This window comes from Bos javanicus, chromosome 8, assembly GCF_032452875.1.
Source record: "Bos javanicus breed banteng chromosome 8, ARS-OSU_banteng_1.0, whole genome shotgun sequence".
Taxonomy (NCBI): Eukaryota; Metazoa; Chordata; class Mammalia; order Artiodactyla; family Bovidae; genus Bos; species Bos javanicus.
In genome coordinates this window covers 51,441,838-51,457,995 of record NC_083875.1, presented here as the reverse complement: position 1 = coordinate 51,457,995, position 16,158 = coordinate 51,441,838, and the positions used below count along the sequence as shown (strand labels likewise).

Genomic DNA, 16,158 nt, shown 5'->3' with positions numbered 1-16,158 from the left:
AGCGTTTCCCTGTGTTAGTTTAGGATTGATCAAATCTAGAAAAAACTTTTCTTTCTTCCTTCCTTTTTTAAATTTCTAGTTGGGTTTTTAAATAGTTGACCAGCATTAACGGTCACATTAAGCTGTATTTATAGAATTGTTTAAATAATTCATTCCCCAAGGATAACTTGCATCTCCAAAGCTGCCTTAAGATCTAAGGTTTGGCAGGATTCAATTCCTCTGTAAATGAACAGTTGAAGTATTGAAGATCATATCGATGAGACTCTTGAGTTATAACACATTCTTTGTTTCTTTCTTTCTGTCATGTTTTAGGTCTGTGTTTCAGAACCTGGGAAGTTTACTCAAAAGGTGAAGGTGTGGATTAGCGAGTACTGGAACTTAATGGAAACTGTGGCTATTGGCCTGTTTTTGGTGGGATTTGGCTTTCGGTGGGGTGCCCCACCTTTCTACACGGCGGGAAGACTGATATACTGCATCAACATCATATTCTGGTTCTCACGGCTCCTGGACTTCTTTGCTGTGAATCAACATGCAGGTCCCTATGTGACCATGATTGCAAAAATGGTGAGTACTGTCTGCTGTATAACCTGGTGTTATTTTAACAGTTCTACCTGATTTCATGGTTCATATTCAATAGTATTTTAACTTTTAAAATTATTTAAAGAAGTACACACTTCATCACCACTTATTGTATAACTTAAATTCATATTTAACCAATGTCCTTGGATAGCATATTAGATAGTTGACTGTGATACTCACCTTACCTTTTGGGTTAGGGCCAGATGATGGGGTATTGAGTCGTATTTGTCTCTGAGCACAGTAAGCTGAAATGCTGATTTGTCTTGTCTCTCCACCCCTAGCCAACTCTTAAATAGTGATTAGTATGGGCCACACTCTGTTCTAAGTACTTTATATATATTAACTCATTTAATCTTAAAAACAATTTTAATAGATGGGTACTATAATCCACATTTTACATTCAGGGAAATGGAGTTTACGTAAATTTCCCAAAGGAGTAAGCTGGGGAGTCAGGATTCAAATCTGGACCACCTGGCTCTGTCTGCCGTCTGAGCTCACTGTGCAATTGTATAAGCCCTGTCCAGCTGACTTTGCACAGGAGTTAAGAAGGACAGCACCTCAAGATCTTTGCTTTTTCTTCTAGAATACTCACAGAGAAGGGGCAAGCTCTTGAGAAGAAAGAGTTATGTTGAGATAGAGGAAGAGGACAGTAAAGGGAGAACCTCCAGGATACCAAAGATGATTTTGGTTACTTTATACTTTTTTTTTAGACCAGCAATATTTTCTCTGTTCTTGGTGACATTGGTATTAACTTGGAAATCTATGTTGAGGTAACCAATGTATCCCAGTGACTCAGTACAAGTTTATTTCTTCCTAATGCAAAGACCGATGGGTGCTCATGGAGCCTGGCCCTTATCCAGTGATTGAGGGATCACAAATCCTTCCTTCTTGGCGCATACCCATGTCATTATGTGGCTTCTCAGGTTTCCTATGACAGGGAATCAGAGGGATGGAAAAAATTCCATGGAGGAGCATGCTTTTAAAGGGATGGAGCAGCTTTTAACTGCTCTGAGGAGGAAGTGAGTCAAATCACTATTATTCCACAGCCTGTTGGCCAGAATAGGTCATGTGGCTCCTGCCTCATGGAAGGGAAGCTAATAGGAAATTCATGGTGTAAGTTTCTGCCACAGTGAACAAGTAGATTGATGTGATGTATTAATACATTTAGTAATGGAAATGAATTATTTGAAAGAGCCTTTAAAAGTTATAGTACATGTGTTTGGTACATGTATATATTATATGTGTTCTCAAGCAGTTCTCCATTGTGCATTAAAACAAGCAGGCTTACTTTGTTTTTTAAACTTTTTATTTTGTACTGGGGTATAGCTGACTGACAAACAATGTTGTCATAGTTTCAGGTGAACAGTGAAAGGATTCAGCCATGCATACACATATATCCGTTTCTCCCAAACTACCTCCTATTCAGGCTGCCCCATAACGTTGAGCAGAATTCCCCTGTGGTATATGATAGGTCCTTGTTGGTTATCCATTTAAAATATAGCGGTGTGTACATGTCCGTCCCAAACTCTATAACTATCTCTCCCCGCCATCCTTCCCCCTGGTAACCATAAGTTCATTCAACCATAAGTCTGTGAGTCTCCTTCTGTTTTGTGATAAGTTCATTTGTATGATTCCTTTTTAGATTCCACGTATAAGGGCTGGCAGATGATCTTTCTCCTTCTCTGTCTGACCGACTTCACTCAGTGTGACAACTTCTAGGTCTATCCATGTTGCTGTAAATGGCATTGTTTCGTTCTCTTTAGTGGCTGAGTAATACTCCACTGTTCAGATGCACCACGTCTTCTGCCATTCTTGTCACTGGACGTTTATGTCGCTTCTTGTTGCTGTTGCTGTTTAGTCATTAAGTCATGTCCAGCTGTTTGTGACCTCCAGGCTCCTCTGTCCATGGCATTCTGCAGGCATGAATACTGGGGTGGGTCGCCATTTCCTTCTCCAGGGGATCTTCCCAACCCAGGGATTGAACCCATGTCTCCTGCTTGGCAGGTGGATTCTTTACCACTGAGCCACCTGGGAACCCCCAAGGTTGCTTCCATGCCTTGGCTATTGTAAACTGTGCTGCAATGAACAATTGGGTTGCATGTATCCTTTCAGATCATGTTTTTCTCCAGATACATGCTCAGGAGTGTGATTGCAGGGTCATACTGAAGCTCCATTTTTAGTTTTTTAAAAAACCTCCATCCTATTCTCCATAGTGGCTGTACCAATTTGTGTTCCCACCAACATTGTAGGAGGGTTGAATCAGGCTTACTTTTACTGCAAAGACTAACTGAGAGTTAATGAACCACTGGATTTAACAAACGTCATTTTATAGTTGCTTTTACATCTTTTTTTTCCCCCTTAAATTCTTCAGTTTCCTAAGTAGCCTGGAATTATTCAGCAGATTCTTGGCCTAATCAATTTTCTGAGACTCTAAATACTGCTGAAGATAATCCTGGGAATAAGGAGCCATTTTACTAATTTGAATTACCCTAATTTTTTTCTTTTCATAATCTCTGATGAAAAGTTAGATACTAACCAATCAAAGGCTATTCATATTTCATCACTTCTTAAAAAAGCATAGATTCTCTACTGTTAGTACATTTAAATTATTCTATAGGCTACCTGAAACACATATTTTGCAGAGAAAACAAGATGTTTTAGACAAAGGAAATCCAGTTGTTCATGGACTAGGTATTTTGGTCAATGACTAGACAGTCTTATTATTGGCAGGCCACCCCCGTCCCTGGGATTCTTCAGGCAAGAACACTGGAGTGGGTTGCCACCTCCTTCTCCAGTGCATGAAAGTGAAAAGTGAAAGTGAAGTTGCTCAGTTGTGTCTGACTCTTAGCGACCCCATGGACTGCAGCCTACTAGGCTCCTGCATCCATGGGATTTTCCAGGCAAGAGTACTGGAGTGGGGTGCCATTGCCTTCTCCGATAATTATGATGACTCCAGGTATTTTATTTGTTTTGAATTTCTAATCTATGCTAAAATTCTGGCTGTGCCATATATTTTTTTAACTTTTTATTTTATACAGGGGCTCAGATGGTAAAGAATCTGTCTGCAATGTGGGGGACCTTGATTCAATCCCTGGGTTGGAAAGATCCCCTGGAAAAGGGCATTGCTACCCACTCCAATATTCTTGCCTGGAGATTTCCATGGACAGAGGAGCCTGGTGGGTTACAGTCCCTGAAGTCACAAAGAGTCAGACACGACTGAGTGACTAACATTTTCACTTTTGTTGGGGTATAGCCAATTATGCTCAAAATTCTCCAAGCCAGGCTTCAGCAATACGTGAACCATGAACTTCCAGATGTTCAAGCTGGTTTTAGAAAAGGCAGAGGAACCAGAGATCAAATTGCCAACATCCGCTGGATCATCGAAAAAGCAAAACAATTCCAGAAAAACATCTATTTCTGCTTTATTGACTATGCCAAAGCCTTTGACTGTGTGCATCACAATCAACTGTGGAAAATTCTAAAAGAGATGGGAATACCAGACCACCTGACCTGCCTCTTGAGAAACCTGTATACAGGTCAGGAAGCAACAGTTAGAACTGGACATGGAACAACAGATTGGTTCCAAATAGGAAAAGGAGTACGTCAAGGTTGTATATTGTTACCCTGCTTATTTAACTTATATGCAGAGTACATCATGAGAAATGCTGGGCTGGAAGAAGCACAAGCTGGAATCAAGATTGCCGGGAGAAATATCAATAACCTCAGATATGCAGATGATACCACCCTTATGGCAGAAAGTGAAGAGGAACTAAAAAGCCTCTTGATGAAAGTGAAAGAGGAGAGTGAAAAAGTTGGCTTAAAGCTCAACATTCAGAAAACAAAGATCATGGCATCTGGCCCCATCACTTCATGGGAAATAGATGGGGAAACAGTGGAAACAGTGCCAGATTTTATTTTTCTGGGCTCCAAAATCACTGCAGATGGTGATTGCAGCCATGAAATTAAAAGACGCTTACTCCTTGGAAGGAAAGTTATGACCAACCTAGACAGCGTATTAAAAAGCAGAGACATTACTTTGCCAACAAACGTCCGTCTAGTCAAGGCTATGGTTTTCCCAGTAGTCATGTATGGATGTGAGAGTCGGACTATGAAGAAAGCTGAGCGCCGAAGAATTGATGCTTTTGAACTGTGGTGTTGGAGAAGACTCTTGAGAGTCCCATGGACTCAAGGAGTTCCAACCAGTCCATTCTAAAGGAGATCGGTCCTGGATGTTCTTTGGAAGGAATGATGCTAAAGCTGAAACTCCAGTACTTTGGCTACCTCATGCGAAGAGTTGACTCATTGGAAAAGACTCTGATGCTGGGAGGGATTGGGAGCAGGAGGAAAAGGGGATGACAGAGGATGAGATGGCTGGATGGCATCACGGACTCATTGGACGTGAGTTTGAGTGAACTCTAGGAGTTGGTGATGGACACCAAGGGAGGCCTGGTTGTGCTGCAATTCATGGGGTTGCAAAGAGTCGGACATGACTGAGTGACTGAACTGACTGAACTGAACTGAGCCAATTAACAATGTTGTGATAGTTTCAGGTGGAGAGCAGAATGATTCAGCAATACATATACATGTATCCATTCTCTCCCAAACCCCACTCCCAGCCAGGCTGCCACATTACATTGAGCAGAGTTCCATGGGCTATGCAGCAGGTCTTTGTTGGTTATCCATTTTAAATATAGCAGTGTGTACATGACTATCCCAAACTCCCTAACTATCTCTTCCCGCTGGCAACCATAAGTTCATTTTTTAAGTCTGTGAGTTTGTTTCTGTGCCTTGCTTTTTTGTAGACAGCAAACATGTTCTACATTGTGATCATCATGGCCATCGTCCTCCTGAGCTTTGGAGTGGCACGCAAAGCCATCCTTTCACCAAAGGAGCCCCCATCCTGGACCCTTGCCCGAGATATCGTATTTGAGCCATACTGGATGATATATGGAGAAGTCTATGCTTCAGAGATAGATGGTATGTAGAGTATTCCAACACTGTGGAAATCAAACCCTTGTAGACACTCAGAGTTGTAAAGAACTCTGGAAAACAACTATCTGAATCTTAAAAATGTCAAGAGTTTGTGGTATTCTGCTAAATCAGTGTGCTAAATATTTGTCCATGGTCATAGGACTGTGATTCACCTTGTCTCTCATTCTTTTAAATTCTTTCTTTGCAGTTTGTTCAAGCCAGCCGTCCTGCCCTCCTGGTTCTTTTCTTACTCCATTCCTGCAAGCTGTCTACCTCTTCGTGCAATATATCATCATGGTGAACCTGTTGATTGCTTTCTTTAAGTAGGTTATTTTAATCAAATATGGTTATTTTGTATCAGTCAAATGGGTGAAGTATTTTGAAAGAGTCACATGTAACCTTTGTTTTAATGCATATCATGCTTTATTACTGTGGTTTTATGGTTTTAAAAATATGGGCAGGGGACTACTGGTAGGAAGGTAGCGGAGTGTGAGAAGAGAAAAAGCAATAGACTGAAATAAAAACAGAATTAAAAGAGATCATACACTGTAATTAAGCAGTAATTTGGAATCATGGAGAAGAGCAATTGATGAGTTGAAAGTTGACTAGAGAGTCCTTGATAACTTCCCTTCATCAGCTCTCATTATATTTCATTCTCTGTTTTCTTCAATATCACTTCACTTCTCCGTCTTCTTTTCCTGGTTCATCATCTTCTCTCCAAGCTTTTGACACTGGGATTTGTCCCTGGGCCCAGGCCTTTTGCTTATGCTTTGTTTGGTGATCTCTTTCAGTTTCCTGCATATATGTTCTACATCTGGACAAAGTCCAATGTGTATCTTCAGCCTACATCTCTTTCCTGAACTCCAGTTCTATAGGTCCAGCTGCCCTGTTTCGTTGCCAGTCAGACGTATAATAGATTTCTGAGCTTTTAAATGTCCAAACTCTTGATTTCCCCTCTTTCCCAATATACACTTATTCTTTTTATAGTTGTTCCCACATCTTTAAAGAAGAGCACACATTTCTGTCAAAGCTTCATCTTTTTTTTTTTTTTTTGTCATTCAGGCCAAAAACCTTGGCCTTCTTATTGCCTCTCATATTTCTAGGTTTAGATTGTCAGAAATACCTTTGACTCCACCTTCAAATAGATCCTCGTCCAACCACCTGTCACTACCTCACTGCTACCACCACAAAGCCTCCTAATCATTTCTCTGCTTCTGACTTTGGCCCCTATATTCTTTTCTCAACACTGTAGCCCTAATGACACTTAACAAACCTAAGGATGTTATTTAAAAGTGCAGTTGCCCTTTCCTTCCATCATCTCCTTGGCGTGCCTGGTCCCCCTTACTCTTCTTTCTTTATCCTACTCACTTATATATCCAAATATATTTTATAATTTATTTATATATTATTTTCCCCCCATTTATCTCATTCTGGAATACAGGCTTCACAAGAACAAGTTTGTTTTTTTGCTTTTGGGTTTTCTTTTTTCCTTTTTTGCCTATGAATTTATCCCAAGCATTGAAAAGAGTTTAATTGATGAAGGAAATCAAGTGACATGATGGGAAGGAACTAGTTTTTTCTGAATGCCTCCTTTATGCCAGCCACTGTATGAGGTATTTTATTTACTATTGTACTGAAGAGAGAAAGGGAAATCAATGCATAGAAGCTAAGTAAAGAAAGTAGAGGAGATATGGCTGAAAGCAGATAAAATAAATAAAAACACAGGCAAAAAGCGACTGTTGTTGCACATATATCAGGGAAATCTTATTAATTATTACAAGATTATATGATAACTGTCATCTCTCTTTAGTCTCACCATTTTATGAACTTGCAACATTTGCTGGTGTTTAATTATTATAGCTTTTATTCTGACATTTCAAATAAGATCAGTGGGTATGAGATTTTTGTTTCTCAAAAATAGCAGGTGTCAAAAGAGAGGTTGAAAAATCCTCCCACAGGCCAATCTCGTCACTGCGATGAACACACCGAGAACCGTACAAGCTGCTTCTTGTTCAGTTGCTAAGTTGTGTCCCACTCTTTGCAACAGCATGGACTGCAGCATGCCAGTCCATGTCCTTCCCTGTCCTTCACTATCTCCTGGAGTTTGCTCAAACTCGTGTCCATTGAGTCTATGATGCCATCCAACCATCTCACTGTTGCCCCCTTCTCCTCCTGTCTTCCATCTTGATCTTTCCCAGTTATTAGGCTCTTTTCCAGTGAGTCGGCTCTCTGCATCAGGTGGCCGAAGTAATGGAGATTCAACTTCAGTATCAGTCCTTCCAGTGAACATTAAGGGTTGATTTCCTTTAGGATTTTCATCCAAGTTGAGCAACCCCAGATCTGACTACTTATCCAAAAGCCCCTTTCCAGACTCTGTAATAGTTACGAAGAGCCTGACAAACACTGTGAAGATCGCCACCTGCTGGTAGACATGCTGTAGTCACACTTGGACTGGGGGTAGCATGGAACTTGGGCCATCCTCAAACTTGATTGTGCAAGAGAACTACTTGGAGGACTTGCCGAGACAGGGATAGCTAATTTGGTCATTCTGGGGTGAGTGAGTAAGTGAAAGTCACTCAATCGTGTCCAGCTCTTTGCAAGCCCACAGACTGTAGCCTGCCAGGCTCCTCTGTTCCTGGAATTCTCCAGGCAAGGGTACTGAAGTAGGAAGCTGCTCCCTCCTCCAGGGGATCTTCCCAACCCAGGGATCGAACCCAGGTCTCCTGCTTTGCAGGCAGATTCTTTACTGTCTGAGCCACCAGGGAAGCCCCATTCTGAGGTAGGGCCCAAGAATTTGTATTTCTGACAGGTTCTCAAGTGATGCTAGTGCTGCCGGCTCAGTGACTGCAGGTTAAGAATTGCCGTTAAATCCGGTTGTCAGTGCTTCCTTCATCTATCTTATGTAATCTGAAACTTCCCCTTACCTTTTTCCTCTCTTTTTTAAAATCTCACTAAGTGTCATGTGGGATCTTAGTTCCAGGACCAGCACCCTGTGCAGTGGCAGCATGGAGTCGTAACTACAGGATGCAGGGAAGTCCCTCCCCATTCTTCAATCCTAAGCTGTTTTTCTCCGGGATAGTTTGAGTTTCTTCTCTTTACCATTCCTGCAGTTTAGGGTTACTTGCATTTCTATTTGTTAAATTTGTCTGCCCTTCTTAAGTGCTTCTCTGCCATATTTCTTGAAGAAATAAATTCTATATTAGCCTAAGCAAAATATTAAGATAGATATTTCATTGTGTCCTCCCCACCCATATCATATTATAGACTTAAAGTTATATAGTTAAGGATGACATATTGCTTGAGAATGGATACCACTCATGACAACTTCATCACAAGCTCTATAGCATCAACATATTTTTCTGCACTATTTGTATATTGTAATTGACATAATAAAGGGGAAAAAAAATCCAAAGTAGCCAACCAATATGAAGTTACTTTTATTATAAAGTTAATGTAAATAATTGATCTAGCTTCTAAATCAAAGTTCTGCTTATTGGTTTATTGTAGGATAAATTGATTTTTATTGCCTGCCTCATCTTTTTTTTCCATTTGAATGTTTTAGCTAGGGTTATTCTAGCAGTTCTCACATTTGATAATTAGGAGAATCTCTTCATAAGATTGATAATATAGCAGAACATTAAAACCGTTTATCATTAAGGATGACTTATGGACTGAAAAGATCTTATGTGGAAAAAGATAATGAATCAAGAATAATGTTACTTTCAGAGGACAGTTTCTGTTCACTGTATTTAAAATGTTAGCATTTTCTTCTCTCTGATTGTAATTTCTACCTTTTGCATTTTCTGATTAGCATATTTTATTGTAGAGGGTGATTAATGTGGGTTGTTTGGGGAAGAAGAATCATAAATGTGATGATATTATTTTTATTGGCTAACTACTGGCCACATCAGGTGAACCAATAATAAGCTGGAAAATAAAGCAGTAATCTAACTATTATGTTTCAGGATTCCGTATTAAAACACTGTCCCTCTTTTACTGCTACTTACAGTAACGTTTACATAGATCTGAAATCCATTTCAAATAACCTGTGGAAATATAATCGCTATCGTTACATCATGACCTACCATGAAAAGCCTTGGTTGCCCCCACCTTTTATCCTGCTGAGTCACATTGGTCTCCTGCTTCGCCGTCTTTGCCAGCACCAAGCTCCAAATGACCAAGAAGAGGGTGATGTTGGATTAAGTAAGTTTTTAATTGGTGGCACAGGAGAAAGAAAGTAAAGAGCAGAGATCCAAGGTGAAGACACCTGAACATTTTCGATTAAATTCAGGGCTCAGGTTGGAAGGCTCTGGGAGTTAAATTAAAAGACTATCAGTTGGGAACCTGGGTCTAAGTAAATACATTGATCTCATGTGGTTATAGTATCTTTTGCTAAGAGTAATTAATAGTTTGAAAGAAAGAAATGGGTAGGAACAGAATCTCTGCTTGGGTTTGTAAAGGTTTTTTGTCACCTGGAAAACCGGTATTTTCTCTGCTTAACTGGGAGGTCATCAGAGTAGCTCCTAGAGGGTAGTAGTCCCAGTGGCCCATACTTATTCTTTGTTGGTGAACATGGAATCCAAATTGAAAGGATACAGGTCTTGTGGATTAAGGGAAATAGATAAACCAGACTTTGTCTGACTTATTCACTAGAGTCAAGGCTCTCTGGTTCTCTGATTTACAGAATGTGGAGGTCATTCTCTATAGATGTCTCATATTTTCAGGAACTTCAAGTCAAGATGCAGAAATGTGGTTTCTCTCTCTTTTTGGCAAAGCTTAACTCGACACATTTTGAGATTTTTTTCCTAGTTCATTTTGCTTATCCATATCTTGACAGCATGATATGACTGTCATACTAATCGTCTTAAGAGAAATTCATTCTTTTGGTTTATAGATCTTTTGTAGTTCCTCTAGGTCCGTTGGTACTAGGCCCGTTTCTAGATAATTCCTAAATATAGTAAGGAAATGGCATAAATCCACAATCCTTTATCTCAATTTCTAAATCCAAAATATATCTGAAAATGGAAAGTCTTTTTCTTCTTAAGTTAGAGAAAGACTCATCTGGATAGAAGAGGCTAATGGGACTAATGTAAGCCACTTATCCTCTTTATCCCTTGTAGTAGGAATACTCATTGATTTTGCTGCAGAAATAATGTGTTTAATTTCAGAATATTGCTCTAGCCCCAATTAGGGATTTTACTTCATTTATGGCATATGCTTTATATTATATTTCCAAAACTAGAAAAGTAAACTTCTGAATTCTGAAATAGACTGGTTCCAAGAATTTCAGATATGGAATTGTGGACTATCTGTACATTTTGGTGAGCCCTTAACAGGTGTTATCACAAGGTTGACAGGGTGACATGCTTTTGCTCCTGCTGGTAATTGACTCTGTGAAGTATTTTTCTCTTCTTGAACCACTGTACTGATTTATTTTTCTTTTCCATTTCTTTTCCTCAAGAGATTCAGCCTTTATAAGGAAGTCAAAGCACAATTGAAGTTAACTTAAAGGCTTATAATTATATTATAATTTTTCATCTTCTAATAGAGTGCCATCCCAGAACAATTTAACAGGAGAGCGTGAACCACTTGAGAGATCCTGGAATTAACTAGGATTTGGCCAGATTTTATAGCACCATACCAAAGAACCCTTTCCTGAGCTTACCTCGATATGAACTTATAGGGTGATTCTGGTATAAAACTTGAGGAAATATTCTGATGGGTAGAAGTGCACTCACCCTGAGTTTTAGAGGAAATTCTAAATTTTTGTGATTCAGGTTCAGAATGTTTGCACACGGGGTAGCAGTGCCACCTGGTGGACAGTTGCAAGAAAATGTCACATGCTTCTAGCTGTACCTACCGCTATCACTGGAATTGCTCTGGGGATTATTTGCTCTCAGGAATCCGCCGAAGGTTCAGATCACATAATTCTAAAGTCCCTTACTCATACAAGATTCTTTAATGCAAACAAAAATTTAGAGCTGAGTGGGGATGGGGAGATACTGGATTTTTTTTTTTTTTTGTACCTGAAAAATTCTTCCATACTGTAAAACTCAGAAAACACTGTGAACACCTTTTGTAGCTGAATATTTTCTTTTAATTATCCTCTAAAATTAATATTTTTGTTAATTTGCATTTTAAATAACTTCTAGAACCTTTGAATTTCTAATTAATTCTGGAGAACTTTAATGGTTCTTTCTTGTTTTTTCTTTTTTTTCCCCCCTAATTTAGGTGAAATGGTTGAAGGAAGAAAACATTCCAATTTTACCCTTTTTGCAACAGCATTTTTATATTTAACAAGTATTAGAAACTTGCTTAAAAGATAATGTTTTTTTCTGTTAGGTAAGAGTCAAGGTGGTATACCACATGTGATCACTGAAATTTGATATAGATTGCATTAGTTTCATAACATCATGAAATGATGTATCTTTTAATGAATTAGTTATTGTCAATGAAGATGTATAGCCTTGATTGGCCATTAATACTACTGGCAATAATATCTTTTTTCAATAGAAGAACTTAGTATATACCAACTCAGTGCCTATATAAACCCAGTGCAACAAGGTACAACTTTCTTACACTTACTAGATTCTCTGAAACAGACGTAGATTTCTTCTAACTTTGATTTTAACCTGTGGGTTACTTGTTGTCATTTTGACAGTTTAAATAGTTGGTGGAGGAACTGCCATAAGCATATAAATATGATAGATTTTTATGTGTAAAAGTATTCTAACTTAGGACAATTTTGAAGATAAAGTATCTGATCCACATGAGTCACCTCCAAGACCCCACTTCAGCTTATAAAACAACTAGGAGACTCAGCCCGGTGCTTCCAGGTGTTGGTGGATAGTGTGTCCCAGTTAGTGTTAGTAATACAGTGTGACAAGGCTGTAAACTATTCTCACACAAACTATAGTTTTATTCATTTTCAACGCCAGTGGAAGAAAAGTCACTCAGACGTGGTCTCAGCTTCCTATGGAGGGGGAATGATGATTCTTTTTATATACTATACTTACTTCCACAGAACTCTACCTAAGTAAGGAGGATCTGAAAAAACTTCACGATTTTGAAGAACAGTGTGTGGAAAAGTACTTCCACGAGAAGATGGAAGATCTGAATTGTAGTTGTGAGGAACAAATCCGAGTGACATCAGAAAGGTAAAAGTTCTATATATATTTTCATTCCCTAAGCTGCTACTTGAAGCTGATTCTTACTAGAATGGCTGAAAAAAGTAGAAGGTCTACTTTCAAAACCCAAGGTTTTGATTCTCTAAAATTTTCTCAAGTAGTGTGTAATATTCTTGTAATCATTGCACATTTATTGAGCGTCTGCTGGGTTCTAGTCTTATAAGTTAGAGGAGATAAATGGTGGATGAGACCAGGGGCCCTTCCTTTGTAGGACTTACATTCTAGTGTGTGCATGTGGAGGGGTGATGGGAATGGAGGACAAAAAAGAAATATGTAATTTAATGCCAGACCATAAAAGAGCAATGAAGAAAAACAAGTAGTATAAGGGAATAGGGAATGATTGCCCTGAAGGGTCTGCTGGAGCTGGGTTGGCTTGGGTAGGTTGGACTGTCTGGGGAGCCTGGTGCAGGAGGACCACTTTGAGGCAGCTGAGAAGGAGAGACCTGAGGAAGGTGGGATGGTGCCCCCAAACTGGATGCGGATGTGTCCAGGAGCAGTAGGTTGGTCCTGAAGAGGGCAGGTGCAGGGTACCGGTTGCACTGGGAGTCATGGAGCTCTCAGGGAGCCTGACTAGCACTTGTGCATTGAGTTGAGGGCAGTTGAGGGTGAGTAGAAGAGACAGAGATCAGAGGCAGATTTTGTAAGAGGTTTACCTCTGAAGCAGGGTATGGGTACATGGTGGGGTTCTTTTGTTCTATGTGGCGATAACAAAATTAATGTGTTTGTTCCTGGAAATGGGAGGAGCTGCAGGAGCCAGAGGGAAAAAGTGATTTGCTGAGTGAAGTCCTTGGGAAGGGGAGTTAATGGTGGGGACCAGGAGAGGATGTGGAGAGGACCAGGAGAGGATGCAACCAGGCTGCAGGAACCAGGGCAGTCATCAGGGAGGGTATCTGTGGATGGGTGTGATTGTGGGGGGAATTAGTGTAAGAATGCCATTCAGAGTTTTGAGGAAAGAGGAGATGTGTTGGAGAAAGTGAACAAACTCAGAGTCTATTAAGATCAAAGCTGCTGTGCATGTATTACTAATTGTAGGTGTTAAAATAATGAAGGATTGCATGTAATTATTTGCATTTTTCAAATTTAGCTGTAATTAACCTAACAATATATTAGTTTCAAGCATATGGCATGATAGTTCGACATTTGTGTACTATGAAATGATCACGATAGTGAATCTGGTTAACATCTATCACCGTACACAGTTACAGATTTTCTTCTTTTAATGAAAATATTCGTTTCCAAGGCAAACCATTCAATATCACAGTAATCCAAGTCTATGCTCCAACAAGTAATGCTGAAGAAGCTGAAGTTGAATGGTTCTATGAAGACCTATAAGACCTTCTAGAACTAACACCCCCAAAAGATATCCTTTTCATTATAGGGTCAGTTCAGTTCAGTTCAGTTGCTCAGTCGTGTCCGACTCTTTGCGACCCCGTGAATCGCAGCACGCCAGGCCTCCCTGTCCATCACCAACTCCCAGAGTTCACTCAAACTCACGTCGATCAAGTCAGTGATGCCATCCAGCCATCTCATCCTCTGTGGTCCCTTTTTCCTCCTGCCCCCAATCCCTCCCAGCATCAGAGTCTTTTCCAATGAGTCAACTCTTCGCATGAGGTGGCCAAAGTATCATTATAGGGTACTGGAATGCAAAAGTAGGAAGTCAAGAGATACCTGGAGTAACAGGTAAATTTGACCTTGGAGTACAGAATGAAGCAGGGCAAAGACTAACAGAGTTTTGCCAAGAGAATGCACTGGTCATAGCAAACACCCTCTTCCAACAACACAAGAGAAGACTCTACACAGATGGAGAAGCTCTATACAGTCAGCAAAAACAAGACCGGGAGCTGACTGTGACTCAGATTATGAACTCCTTATTGCCAAATTCAGACTTAAATTGAAGAAAGTGGGGAAAACCAGTAGACCATTCAGGTATGACCTAAATCAAATCCCTTATGATTATACAGTGGAAGTGAGAAATATATAAGGGACTAGATCTGATAGAGTGCCTGATGAACTATGGATGGAGGTTCATGACATGGTACAGGAGGCAGGGATCAAGACTAAACCATCCCCAAGAAAAAGAAATGCAAAAGGGCAAAGCGGTTGTCTGAGAAGGGCTTATAAATAGTTTTGAATAGAAGAGAAGTGAAAGGCAAAGGAGAAAAGGTAAGAGATATCCATCTGACTGAAGAGTTCCAAAGAATAGCAAGGAGAGATAAGAAAGCCTTCCTCAGCGATCAATGCAAAGAAATAGAGGAAAACAATAGAATGGGAAAGACTAGAGATCTCTTCAAGAAAATTAGAGATACCAAAGGAAAATTTCATGCAAAGATGGACACAATAAAGGACAGAAATGGTATGGACCTAACAGAAGCAGAAGATACTAAGAAGCAGTGGCAAGAATACACAGAAGAATTATACAAAAAAGATTTCCATGACTCAGATAATCATGATGGTGTGATCACTCACCTAGAGCCAGACATTCTGGAACATGAAGTCAAGTGGGCCTTAGGAAGCATCACTACTAACAAAGCTAGTGGAGGTGATGGAATTCCAGTTGAGTTATTTCAAATCCTCGTGGACTTGAATCCTCATGTGCCCTCATGGACTGCTGCACACCAGGCTTCCCTGTCCTTCACCATGTCCTGGTGAAAGGTACTTCACCTTTGCTCAAACGTAGGTCCACTGAGTCAGTGATGCCATCCAACCATCTTGTTTTCTGTCATCCCCTTCTCCTCCTGCTTTCAGTCTTTCCCAGCATCAGGTTCTTTTCTAATGTGTCAGCTCTTTTCATCAGGTGGCCAAAGTATTGGAGCTTCAGCTCAGCACCAGTCCTTCAGTGAATTTTCAGGGTTGATTTCTTTTAGAACTGACTAAACTATTTGGTTTGCTGTTACAAAATTTCCCAGACTGGATGGCTTAGAAGCTGCAGAATGTTATTGCTCATAGTTCTGGAGGCTGGGAGTCTGAGATCAGGGTCTGAGGGTGGTCAGGTGAAGGCCCTGTTTGGGTTACAAACTTCTGAGTGTATACCTACGTGGTAGAAGGCGTTAAGGAGCTCTGTGGAGTCTCTTTTATAAAATAGAGCATTAATCCCACTCATGAGGGCTTCATCCTCATGACCTAATCATCTCCCCAAAGCCACATGTACCAACACCATCACTTTTGAAGATTAAAGTTTCAACATGTGAATTTTGGGTGCGGACACAAACATTTAGGGCATAGCAGAGAGGATAAATAAAGACATTTTTAGAGAAGACAATTCATGAGAAGAGTTAAGGATTGGATGTGGTGATAAGGGAGTATATGGAGTCCAGGATGAATAATGTCTAAGGCAGGGTAATGAGGTGAAAGGTGTCACTGAAGGGATAAGGAATGCAAGATGCATGGCAGAGACTGAGGCAGCGGGTAGAAGCAATGAGGT

At 40.1% G+C, this 16,158-nt stretch overlaps 1 protein-coding gene across 2 annotated transcripts in view; it reads left to right on the top strand.

The window, feature by feature from the left end:
* TRPM6 (transient receptor potential cation channel subfamily M member 6) overlaps positions 1–16,158 on the top strand; it is a 166,564-nt gene that overhangs the window by 114,024 nt on the left and 36,382 nt on the right. For both annotated transcript variants that reach the window (XM_061425553.1, XM_061425552.1), the window contains exons 21-25: positions 313–564; positions 5,382–5,556; positions 5,759–5,873; positions 9,560–9,753; positions 12,575–12,707. In XM_061425553.1, the coding sequence (XP_061281537.1) occupies positions 313–564; positions 5,382–5,556; positions 5,759–5,873; positions 9,560–9,753; positions 12,575–12,707 (869 nt within the window). The remainder of the gene's footprint in view (positions 1–312; positions 565–5,381; positions 5,557–5,758; positions 5,874–9,559; positions 9,754–12,574; positions 12,708–16,158) is intronic.